Genomic DNA, 13,395 nt, shown 5'->3' with positions numbered 1-13,395 from the left:
CTTTTGAAAAAATTGATAATTAAAGCACATTATATTTTCTATCCAAACCAAAGGGAGGTAGCATAAAAATTCTAAAGGAATATAATATAGTTATCATTATAATAATCATTACAGCTTATTAATTATTTTTGCCCATGAACTTTTTAAGTTGACTAATAAGTTGTATATATATATATATATATATAAGCTTTACTAAAATGTTTGTGTTATTCCATAGTTCACACTCTATTATGAGGAAAGGAAAAATGTAAATTTTTTCTTAAAGGAATTATATGGATAAAAGTGCCATTTATTAATGCATTAATTATAGAGGACAATGGTGTACTAACATTTTGAATTGGAAGCCCATGCAATTTCAGTATAGAACATTAAAATTTCCCTGTAATTTTCTCCTTTTTTTTTTTTTTTTGGGTTTCGAAAAACAAAAAAATTATTTTCCTATTTTACTTTATAAAACATAAAACAATCCTAATAATCTTATCAAATTACACCTTAACCATATATATTATATTAATTATCATATACTACACAATACATTGAAAACCAAAATACTAAAAAGTAAAAAATAAAAAATAAAAAGAAAAAGAAAAGAAAAGAAAAACTACTAAATACAAAAGGATTATTATCAAAAAGACAAAATTACTTCTCCAAAAACTTTAAAAATATATATATATATATATATATGTATTTGTTGGCATTGATTGGTGACCACTCATGGAAGGACACGTGTGATGGAACAATAAGCTGGGGCAGGAGTGGAGGTGTCAGAATCATAATAATACAATTGGAATTTTGTATGGATCAGATTTCACTCACCCTATTATGCTGGAGCCGACAAGCAAACCGACAAACACAAAATAAAAACACTTGACCATTTGCCATTTCGTCACTAAACTTGCTTATTAATTTTGCCGTCTCCTCGTAAATATCACTTTCGTTGATTACAATTTTATGTAGTTTCAACCATTTTTCATTTTTTTTATTTTTCCCAATTTATTCATTATTTGTAGTATATCAAAATCAACACTAATGTTGTTTTAAATTTGTGAATGGTTTACCATCGGTCCAAAATCTTATAGGAGGATAATATTTTATTAGCTATTAAATTTATACGAACCAATATAGAATTTCCATTTTGATTATTCATTTGCTGCAAAGAAATGGGAATTTCCTCGCGTATGCGTTTTAAAATAAAAGTTTATTGCGTAAAGGTTTTGAACTACTAGTATACCATTTGTAAACTTCAAAGTTATGTGTTTGTTCTAATTCTATTCTTGATAGGACAAGGCAAAAATGTTGGAACTATAAAGGTATTGATACCAAAAACCCAATTAAAAATGATTGAAAAAAAACCACCCAAAAAAAAAAAAAAACTAAATGTAAGGAGAAAATCTATAGAATTACTATTTTTTGGAATGTGTTGTCTCACACTTACAAGCATTTACAGGATTTTTTTTTTCCATATTCCTATAATGGGTAAAATTACAACTTTTTGCATGGTTTTGGCGTGGTAGTAGGAGTAGGAGCTATATGCTTGAACCAGCAAGGATTTTAAAAGCTTAATATTGGGGTGGGTCCTATATTAATGTAATTGATACAATGAGTTTCTGCCATTTCATATAGTTGACAAATCAGCTAGCATCTCCTCCACCAACCCAAGATTTGGTCAATAAACAATATATCATCCATCATGAATATTGCTTCCTTAATTAATTAATTGTTATATTAATGTCTAGCGTGTGGAAATTTCTTTTCCACTTCTTTTTTCATCCCGAAATTCTTAAATATTATCATTTTCAAAAAAAAAAATAATTATATTTTTTAAATCAAAATTTGTTATAATGGTCAAATTTATTTTTCTACCTTCATTTTGTAATTTATTAATGTCATGTTAATTTCTGGCGTGTGGAAATTTCTTTTCCACTTCTTTTTTTCATCCATAAATTCTTAAATATTAGCATTTTCAAAAGAAAAAAATAATAATATTTTATAAATCAATATTTGTTATATTGGTCAAATTTATTTATTTACCTTCATTTTATACGCAAGCCCTACTCTTCATTAATTTGTTAATAAATAACGTAGTATTACATCGTTTAAGGTTCAAAATTCAGCGATAATTGTCATTTTATATTTATATTTTATTTTATCAATTAGAAAAATGAGTGATAATGAAACTATTTGAAATATAAACAAAGAAAAGGCTCAGCTACAGTTGACTAGTCTTGCATACTTATGGTATATAGGCTTGCAAGTCCTTTTACCGTTAATAAGATATATATCCTAAAATATTTTATTAAGGGTATATAGAATGTTCATGCAAGTTCACCTACCAAAATTATTATTATTATTATTATATATATAAATTGAGGATCAATAAAATGAACAAATAAAAACTAAAAATAGTATAAGTATATTGTTTTGTTATTTTAAGTTGACTGATATATTTTCTTTTACAGAATACAATTCAGAAATTGGGTTTCAAAAATCCATCATTCTTGTATTCTTAATTTTAAACTTTGCAGACTTTTAAAGATAATATAATTTACTGTTATAATGTACTTGTTTTTAAACTTTTTGTTTTGGTTTATTTTATTTTATAAAATACAATAGTATTACTTCCAAATCGTACAGGACCAAGAGTGTATAATTAGAACAAAATTAAGATAAAATCATTAGTCAAAATCCGAAACCCAAGTCTTCCTTGTTTTGTTGCTACATGATTGGATCTTAGCTTTGGATTTGAATAGCTTATTTGTGAATAATAACGACCCACGATTCATGACTTTTGGCTGCAATTCGACGTTTGCAACACTTTGGGCACGCTAATAAATAAAACCAAGTATATCTTTGGGCTCCACTAGTTACCATATTAAATACGAATTATAATATGTCTTACATATCTACTACACACGCACACATATATGTATTAACAATATATTCTGAAATTTGGCCTGGCCATAATCTCAATAGGTCCAAATATAAGTTCCTAATTCATAAACAAATTAACATGGAATATATATCCATGCCTTTCTTCCTTGCCATACTCTAATAATTCTAAACTAACGAACAATTAATTATTGGTGGAGTAAGTAAAAATCCCTTTTAGCAACCTTGATTATTGGTTAAAATAATTAAGATTAATTAGTTTGTGTAATTTGTCGATATTGGTCAGCTTCTTTAACAACTGAATTGACTATTGTGTATATGAACGTAGCTTTAGGATTAAACGATTCTTTTTGTGACCCAATAACCACGGCTGGCTGAGTAATCAATACGTATGGTGGCTTTCCCTATTTTGTACCGTGGAAGTGGATTACACGTCGAAGAAAATGCCAACATTTAGTTGATCCAATCATATACTGCCACGTGTAGCATTGTAGTACGATAGTGGATCTAGCTTATATGCCAATTTCACAAAGTTGGAAGCTTTTATTTTTAATTGAGAAAACAATATCATTCATGTGGAACATATGAAATTACACTCACAGCTTGTGATGTATTAATATTTGAGAGTGGAACGAAATAAAAATCTTGGCCATGGCCTTCATGTTTAGCACAAATAGTATCCTGTAGATGACATGACATAGGAGGAGGGGATTGAAATTGGATGACACGTTTGTTTCCTTTGGAAGGATGTAGATTGTCTGGTTTGCACAGGAAAATAAGAATTGGGAAAAATATATATAAAAAAAAAAAAAAAATCATATTCCTATACTTCCAAAATATGACAAATTCTAATTGTGTGGGGGCAAAGACTTACACATCTTTATATGCTTTTATCTCTATCTATTTATCGTTTGGTTCAGACCACCGTGTGATATTCTCAGAATGTACACTATATATGAATGTTCTCGATACATTCTCCAATTACTGGCCTAGATCCTCAAGTCAGAGTCAATTATAGAAGGTGTATATATATATATACGTATATGGGTCTCATCATTATCCCCGTCGAACATATAGTACAAATTATGATAAAATCGATTAATTTATAATAATAAAATATATCGAGAAATATATAGGACTAATTCAAAGCCATATTAAGAATAAAGTTTCTGTATTTCTATGTGTATATATTCTTTATTAAAAATGAAAAAATATATATAGAGGAAAGCAAATTTAGACCTTTGTATATATGTAACCATATTCTTTTTATCGTGGAATATTAATATTAATCAAGAAATTCACTTTATATGTTTGTGTTTTATATCTAAATATTTGTAATAAATTGACTAAAAATTAATAATGAATACATTATGTACATGAAGGAAAACAAATTTAGACGTTGTTAACGTAACCATTCTTTAAATTGTGGAATTAATCAAGAAATTAATTTATATGCATTTACATCTACCATTTACGTCTACAACATGTATTACTGTCAATAATGAATAATTCATAAATAATTCGATTCAAACAAAAAAAAAAAAAAAAAAAGAAGAAGTAAGAGATTACAAATTTGATAAACAGAAAGGGGGCTGCTCCATACATATGCAAGAGTACCTATATATGCAATAATGATGTAGTTGGCGAATCAAATTCCATGGTTGTCATAAATTGACTAAGCAATACATATTATAAACCAAATGAAACCAGCTTATTAACAAAATTTTAAAACCCAAAATTAATTGCCAAAACTTTAGCTTATTATTAGATAATCTGACAACATTATATGATAAATACCTACTTTATATATATAATTTGTAGTGTATTTGTCTTTGGCACATAATTTGACAAATTAGGTAGATACAACGTCATGCATCAATATTGGGTTTGGTACAGGCAAAGGACATATAGCATTTATTTAGCATCAATAATTTGACGGCTTTACTTACCCACTTCTTAATTTATCCCACACTTTTTTATAATAGGACAATTATATATAAATATATATACATACATTTAAATTCTCTTTTTAATTATGTGTCATAATTTTAAATACATAACAATATAGAAAAAAGTTATTCATCTTCTCTCGAAGTCTGGCCACATTCGATCTTTATAAAGTTATTAGTAAAAGAGATATAATTCAACCGCCAAAATGTTGTCATTATATTTCTACTTGTAGCCAGCTAGCCATCTGTAAGACTATGTTGTTTTAATAATAAATTATAGATTAGCCAAAAAAATCCTGACAAATTTGTTATATGGACCACAAATTATAGCTTTAACAACATTGTTGATGATATGATTATTCATTTCTATTAAGATTTGACCTAAATTCACCATTTTAATCATTTAAATTAACCTATCTGTTTTCTATTTACTATTTTTAAACCATATTTGAAACCTTTTTTTTTTTTTTTTTTTTTGGAAATTATATGTATTACTTTAAAGCCTACATGTAATTCGCAGGAAGACTGTTGGACCCCTTGGATTTGTATTAAAAAATAGTGCATCTAATTAGGGCCAACAAGCCACGTATTTCGAGGTAGGTTAAGCTGATTGATATTCATGTAAGTTGATGTGTTGGACTTTTTGAAAGTAACAATTTGTTTTAATTAAGAGGTTTTGAATAAATTAAACATGATATTTTGATACATCATCATACACGTACTCTTTGAAGCTGCTTTGTTTGGGGACGGTCGAACTGTTTATGCATGTCCTATATTCTTGTCTTCATTTGAAAGTTTTTGCTTTCCAAAAAAAAAAAAAAAAAAAAAAAATTTAGTAATAATTTGTTTTAAAAAATCCAAGGTATTATTATTAAGGCAAAAAAAAAAAAAAAAAGTGGATCATAATTACATTTAAGGGAGGGATTCTGTTGTTGGTTTTTTTTTTTTTTTTTTTATGGATTTTTGTGTGGATTACTTATATTTTAAGTATTTTTTAGTTAGGAAAAATTGCCCTTCTAGTTCTAAAATTTAAAACGTTATAATTTGGTTTTCACGTTTTGATTTGTTGTATTTTGATCTAATTAGATTTTTTTTATTAACGATAATTATGATTTTATTATATTTAATAAATATTGAAATATAATTTATTGTAATTTACATTTTTTAATTATAATTTGTTGTATTTTAATTCCTTCGGTCAAAAAAAAATTGCATTTTAACCACCATTAAACAAAATTTTAATCGGATCAAAATGTAACAAATTAAAATTTGAAAGCTTGAATTATAATTTTAAATTTATAGACTAGAAATGTAAGTTTCCTAACTAAAAGGTATTAAATTTTAATTTTATTTTTTTCAATAAATATATAAATAAAACTTTTTAAGAAAGTGGGCAGAAACTTCTACATCTTTGTCGTGTTAGTGCATAAATATACCCTCTTCCTGTCTTTTTTTTTCCCTACCAACCACATGTATGCCTCCAGACAAAAGAAAAGGAAATGAAAAAAGTTTTAAAAGGGATGAAAGAAAAAGAAAGTCTCTCTAAACTAATTTTGAGATTGAAATCGGGGATTTACAATGGAAAATTAGGCATTTATTATGTCCAACATTGTGGTTTTCAAGAAAATTAGAAAGGATTCTATATATTACATGCACTATTATCTTAAAGAAGTGAGTTCCAAAGTGTCCAAATTAGTCTTTTGCCAAAATCTACCGACATGTAAATAAAGAAAGCCATAACAAAAGCATAAAAATGGTTGGTTGATGATCTAAACACTAGAATTTTCATATAATATCTCTCATTAAATCTAGTTACTATTGTACATCTAGTAACAAATAATAGTATAATAATAGACATAAATTAACATAAGCGGTTTTAAAATTCTGCAATTGATTTCTCGTACACAGTTTTAAATTAGTTTATCAATTTTACCTAACTAAACTACAATTTGTTTAAACTTATAAAAATTAGATAACTTATATTATTGGTAGGGGAACTAACTGCTGAATATTCAAACCACTAGTGACCCGAAGATACTGACTTGCTACAAAGCCTATAATTATGTCAAACGTTAAGTCAATGACTTGGACTATATGATAATTTTCCCACCAAAAAAAAAAGAAAAAAAAAAGAAAAAAAAATTAAGGGTTGGTATAAAATTTAAATTGCCTTCTTTTTTGTTGTTGTTGTTGTTGTTTCTTTTCTCTTTTTCTTGTTTTTAATTGTTTAGTATGTAAAAATCAATAAAAATGCATGTTTTGGAGTTGAATTGGGACACAATTTTTGTTTTTTGATAAATAATGGGGACAAAACTTTGGTCACATTGGGGAATTCAGATTTTAAAAGCAATCATTCTAATATCAATTTCCATTACTGCTAAAAGCCAAACAATATGTTGAAAACCTATATATACATACAACAATTAGCCATCTGCAAAAGAGATATGGAAGTAATAGTCATCACGATGAATGACAAAAACAACAAGAAAAATGTTAAAAATGCAATGAATTTTGAAGATAAAGTAGGAAAATTAACTAATGTTTGACTTCACTGAAAAAGACTTCCATTACAGACACCTAGCAAAAACCCAACATTATGATGTATTTTCTTGTGGATATAATTTGCTTTCATTTTTGTTCATATCTCCCAAAAATATTAAAAAAAAAAATTACAATTTCCATACATGTTATTATCATTATTATTTTTATATATGTATAATTTAAACAATAATTAGAGGGCACATATTTTCAACTTTGGAAACCCATTTGATTGGTTCATATAGACTATAAGAAAAAAAAAAAAAAAGATTTTTACAGAAGTAGTAAGTCTCAAGTTGCTTTCAAAGTAATCACGTCATTTCTTCAAATAAAAAAAAAAAGTAATTACTTCATAAATACTAAATCATCAATTTTCTTCTTTCAATTTAATGGTGACTTATAAGTAGAAGCTCTTTATTGATTAGTACCAAAACTTTGACCTTTTTGATCAATTGTACTTCCCTAATCCCTATAGTCCCTGCCCTTCAATTTTTATTTCTGAAATTGATCTAAGTAAATAAAAAAAAAAAGAAAAAGAAAAAAGAAACTGTATATATATATATATATATATAACAAATAGAGTTTAAGTTAATATATATATATATATATATATATATATATATAATGGAAAAAAAAAAACTGGGAATTTTTAATTGGAGAAACGTAAAATTATAAACAATTTGCTAGCAAACCTCTCAAGCAATACGAAGAAAATAAAAAAGGAAATTGAGAACTTTCGTTAGGGCATGAGTAAAAACTGACAATGTCTCTATACACCCACGTTTCGTTTAATCAACGATTCTTAGGCTCAAACCCAATATTATTAGCATAGGAATTTGACGGCCCAAATTTTTGTTACATAAGGAGGGCCCAGAATGAACCAACATATCGGCATACAGCCATTGAAACCCAAGTATAACTCTTTCTTCCTCTGCTTTGCTCCCTTTTTTACCTACCCAAATTTTTGTTTGTTTCTCAGGAAAAGCAAAATATTTTTAAAAAAAGTTTCAGGAAATACATAGTAAGGTTTCATTAATAATCACATTGGAATTCTGGACACATGTTCGTGAGAACCGAGCCCACCAAACGGCGGATCTTCCTAACTTGTGATGGTGTGTTTGGTATAACTTGAAGCAACCAGTTCTATTGATGGTATTTAGGATAAAACTAAAAAAAAATTAAATTAAAACATAATTAAATTAACTTAACACAATTGATAAATGATCAGTAATAGAATCTACATGCAAGATGATAATTTAAATGGTTATCATTAAAAGATTAACTTTTAAAATTTTAGTATAAAAAATAATATAATTAAATGCATCCAATTATAATGTCAAGTTAGTGATTGTTAGCTATGGTGATAAATTACAAGATTCATTGATTATTCAAGAAATATGCCACGTCCACAAAAGAAATTAAACTCTACCATGTTCCCAAAACTCTTGATTTGTTACATAGACTTGAATTAAATTAGACTCCATTTATGGTCCGTTTGAGATTTTGGACCGTCTTGTATCATGGTTCATTTGGGATCTTAGACTATACTAGGTTTAATTATTGTTACATTTTATTTCTTTTTAAACAACATACTATATACTAGATTGAACTGCACCTAGATTATATTTTTATCACTGAACTAACTAAAAATGATTCAGTACAGTCTGGATCCAGATCAAATATTAGAAAAGCTTTAATGAAAAATATTTGTTATCCTAATGAGATTTGACTGTGTGAGAAGGGCATGTTTCCTTCTCCATATTTTTGATGGAGACTGCATACCAATGTTAAGGTTTCATGTTAGGATCAATAATGTTGTATTGTGTAAGAAGGTAGGTAAAAACGATGGAATATCATAAAAATAAAGGAATTATTGTATGCTATTAGTAAATAATAGATATTTATCAAGTAACAAAAAGTAAATAAAAAAGTGATTTGTCACATTTCTAATAAAACCAATAATAACTAATAATGAAAACCATAATTTTATTGGCAATAATAATTTCATTTATTGGACAAATTTTTTACATAATTAGTGAAGAATTGAACATGTTATCTCACTTTGTAATGGGAAAGTGACATTTGACCCATAAAAAGTTTGAAAGTAACAATCATAAATAGAATTTGCAATATATTGAAAATAAAAGAAATATAATGGTTTTTTTTTTTTTTTAACAGGCTCAAGTTGGGAATTTTATTATTTTATTCAGCTTTTATATGGGTCCTCATACACAAAATTTTCAAGTTCTATTTAACAATCTTTTTCATTAACAACCTTGCTTCGCCAGATGATTAGAGGAAGTGTTACAATCCCATGAAAACTACATTTCTTCTTCCAATGTTTCACCAAACGTTTTTTTTTTTTTTTTTTTTTTTTTTTTTTTTTTTTTTTTTAAATAAATTTTGCCAATATTTCCAGATTTTATATAACCATCAATTCTTCCAACTAGTTTCTCAGCCAAACAAAATGGCTTCAATCTTTTGGGCTTCCATTTTAGCTTTTATCAGCTTTCTAGTTGTCCTCACAGATGCACAAGGTCCTGCAGCTGCACCAGCTGTATTGCCGATTACGACGCCACCACCGACTACCACACCAGCTGCAGCAACACAACCACCTGTAGCAACAAGCCCAGCAGCAACTACACCGATATCACCACCATCCCCAAAAGTTGCACCATCCAAGAGCCCCACTGTTCCGCCACCCAAAGTTCCACCAGTCTCAACTCCATCACAGGCACCTTCACTACCATTGCAACCAGCTGCCTCGCCATTACCACCACCACCAGTTGTATCACCTCCACCACTTCCGCCTCCTTTACCAGCACCAGTGGTTTCCCCAACACCTGTTCAACAACCACCGGCACCAGCTCCTGTAAAGGAGACACCAGCACCAGCTCCAGCCAAAAAAGCACCAACACCTGCACCTTCAACACCACCAGTACCAGCACCAACACCGGTTGGCCAACCACCAGCCCTAACACCTGATTTGGTGCCATCAGCTGAACCAACTCCCCCTAAACACAAGCATAAACACAAGCACAAACACAAGAGGCATCACCACGCACCTGAACCTGCACCAGCTCCAAAAACTCATCTTCTGAGCCCTCCAGCACCACCTACCTTGGTAGACTCATCGGACGAAACAACACCAGCACCATCACCAAACCCGGTAACAACTTTTATGAGTTCTTAATTCTTCTGGGTTTTTTCCCCCCTGAATTGCTGATCAACTAACGCTAAACTAAGCAACTTGAAATGATTTAAATATTTCTTTTGGCTTATTTGGCTCACAGAATGGAGGAAATATGCTACATCCCCAAGGAGGAAATTCTGGAACGTGGATGAGAACTGGACTAGCTATTCTAGTCCTGGTGACCATGATAGGCTACACTTCTTAGCAATCTTCTATGATGAGCTATGAATTGATTGTACTACAAGATTGTTTTATACACACACGGTAAGAATGAAAACAAAATTCATAAATGTAGGAATGAATAATGAATCAAGGATGATGATTTTTGTGTTTTTGTATTTATTTTTTGAAACTATTACATGTTGAATATTTCTATGAAGATGAAGTTTGAATTAAAATCACCACAGAACTTCCCAACAGAACAAATCACCATAACAGAGCAAATTCAATTTCATATTTTAAACTTCATCTTTATTTCCATCAGCATTTATTTCCTCCCTTAAGTCATACTCAACAACAAGGCCAAGATTATCAACTAACTTGTGATGCTGGAGGCACCCTGCACACTGATGAAAAGCACCGCCAGTCGGTCAGAGGAACATAGAAGATTCTCATATTATTCATATTCAAAGAATGTGGTCTTCCAACTTTTATAAAACTCCCTTAAGACTATAAGGTTAATAATAATCAGGCCAGATGTTAAGATCAAAGCATTTCAAATATAGATCTGTAGCAAGTATATAAACATCGGACTTAGATCCTCACCATTGCATTCCAAATGGGGATTATCAGTTTATTGTAGAGACTCATGATCCAGCGACTCAAATGCAAAAACATATTAAAAAGTGAGGGAAAAAAAAAGTAAGGTAAGATGCAAATGCAACAGTGATTAAAGATTCTGATTTAACTAATGGAATTCTCCATTTCACTTGGAAATGAAGAAGCCAAAATTATATTAATAAATTCAAACAAGTATCATCCACAAATTCCAAGTAAAGAAGCATCAGGCAGCAACAAATAGGTCAACAAATAGCAAAATATGTTGCAATCTTAATACCTAATGATATAATCTAGAATGCCATATCAAATTTATTTATTTATTATCATTTAGTTCAGTTTTTGCTTTTATTTTCCAAAGCATAGCAGGATATCAAATTAAGAATATCTCAAGCTACATACCTGTACGTATATAAGCCCCCGTTCATAGGCTAGTCGATTCACAAGTCTCTTTGTTTTTTCACCACATAAATCGCAAGTAAATTGTACAAGCAAACTTCTTCTTGGGAGTTTTATGTCAATAGTTGCATCCTACATAGAGTCAGGAATCAAAACAAGATTAGAGCATATTCCCATCTTAAGAGGAATCCAACTTCAAAAGCAAAATTATAGTGTTTCATACACAAAGGTGAGTGGCCAATCTAATATAATTTCTTGACTTCATTAACTAGTAACGAATAAGTTCTAAAACACCCAAAAAAAAAAAAGTCCATGCTGTAGGACACATGGCATGAGTTGCCAAATCAGTTCTCTGGTCATGCTTAACGGCTTCTATATTAGATTGGAGCACTCTTATGGCCCAACACCTCTTTTACTCTATTCATGTTTCAAAATTGCCAAATCAGTTCCCTAGTTGTGCATTATACTCAGGCACTTATCAAAATTCATAGAGGAGCAAAGAATTACAAGTAGAAGTTATAATTTTCATAAAGCAAAATATAAAAAAGAAAGTGCAGGGAAGCTAACTTTAAGAAGAAAAACCAAATGAATTAAAACACTTAAAAAGTTGAATGAAAAGCTAAAGAATGCTTAATGCATCATTTATTCCCTCAACAATTATAATCTGGTTAGCTCAACAAGTGACATAGAATTGAAAAAAAGCCCATTTGTGCTAAATTAATTGAAAACCAATATCTTGAAAAAATAGACCAAAACCGATACCCCTACGAAAGATAACAATCTTGATATTTGTGACAACTAGAACGACTGGTAATTATCAAATACCGTCTTTGAGTCCTTGGTTTCCGATTCTGGGTGCGTTTCAGAATCCCCATTTACCACTCCAGAAAATGCCAGTACCATGTATACAGGCTTTGACACACCAATCTCTGCATGTAAAACATTTTTCCTTGAAAATAGAATGTAAAAACAGAAAATTAGCAAAACAAAAACAGAATTAAAAAAAAAAAAAAAAAAGAAGAAAAATACGAACTCAGAGGAACCCAAATACCCAAAAAAACACAAATTTAAAAACCCCCTTAAAAAAAAATGGAAGCTTTGGGGGTTTACCTGGAGATACTGATAGTGGGGTTTTTCTTTGAAGCAGGTAAGGGTTTGTAAGAGTTGGGACATACAAGGGAATAAATGGGTCGGTTAGTGTTGGTTGTTGGAGAAGATGAAGACCTGGCGGGAGAAAAGCGGAAGAAGGCGTTCGCTGTTGCCGCCATGGGCTGGATTTTGGCAAGCTGTTAGAGAGAAATTTTCAAATGGAGCTCGGTAAGAATCCAACTCTAAAGGAAAATCACTAAAATTTATTTATTTATTTATTTTTTTAAAAATGAGGAAAAATATTATTATTTTTCTTATTTTAGTACATTTACAAAAAACCAATTTTTTTTTACAGAAAAAAATAAAATAAAAAAAATCATAAAGCTGAGATGAGAAATCATAACGGCTATAATTTGGAAATCATGACATTATTGAGAAATCCTCCTTTTAAATAAATAAAAATAAAATTCATACTGTTGCAGTCCAATAATTTCAGTGATCTTTCCAGTGAAATCAAACTATTTTCTATTTTTACTTAATTAATAATATTTTGTCATGTAT

General features: G+C 29.4%; 2 protein-coding genes across 3 annotated transcripts; one reads left to right on the top strand and one right to left on the bottom strand.

Annotated features, from left to right (window-relative positions):
- Positions 1–9,574: 9,574 nt before the first annotated feature.
- On the top strand, positions 9,575–11,370 carry LOC107429555 (lysine-rich arabinogalactan protein 19). 2 transcript variants are annotated; one of them, XR_003057622.3, is made up of 3 exons: positions 9,575–10,545; positions 10,670–10,833; positions 11,054–11,370. XR_003057622.3 is itself a non-coding variant. In XM_016040266.4 (2 exons), exons 1-2 carry the CDS (start codon positions 9,691–9,693, stop codon positions 10,772–10,774), a joined length of 960 nt encoding a protein of 319 aa, XP_015895752.3. In that variant the 5' UTR covers positions 9,575–9,690; the 3' UTR covers positions 10,775–10,907. The 2 variants fall into 2 exon arrangements, 1 of the variants encoding a protein (XP_015895752.3); XM_016040266.4 differs by lacking the exon at positions 11,054–11,370 and having other exon boundaries at positions 10,670–10,907.
- On the bottom strand, positions 10,862–13,094 carry LOC107429556 (uncharacterized). Its single transcript, XM_016040267.4, has 4 exons — positions 12,856–13,094; positions 12,571–12,694; positions 11,749–11,877; positions 10,862–11,135 (listed from the first exon to the last, which is right to left on the bottom strand). The coding sequence occupies exons 1-4, from the start codon at positions 13,011–13,013 to the stop codon at positions 11,028–11,030; spliced, it is 519 nt and encodes a 172-aa protein (XP_015895753.3). The 5' UTR covers positions 13,014–13,094; the 3' UTR covers positions 10,862–11,027.
- Between the last annotated feature and the right edge of the window lie 301 nt (positions 13,095–13,395).

This window comes from Ziziphus jujuba, chromosome 12 (assembly GCF_031755915.1).
Source record: "Ziziphus jujuba cultivar Dongzao chromosome 12, ASM3175591v1".
Lineage (NCBI taxonomy): Eukaryota > Viridiplantae > Streptophyta > Magnoliopsida > Rosales > Rhamnaceae > Ziziphus > Ziziphus jujuba.
Note: the sequence above shows the minus strand (reverse complement) of the source record. Positions and strands in the feature narration are given on the sequence as shown.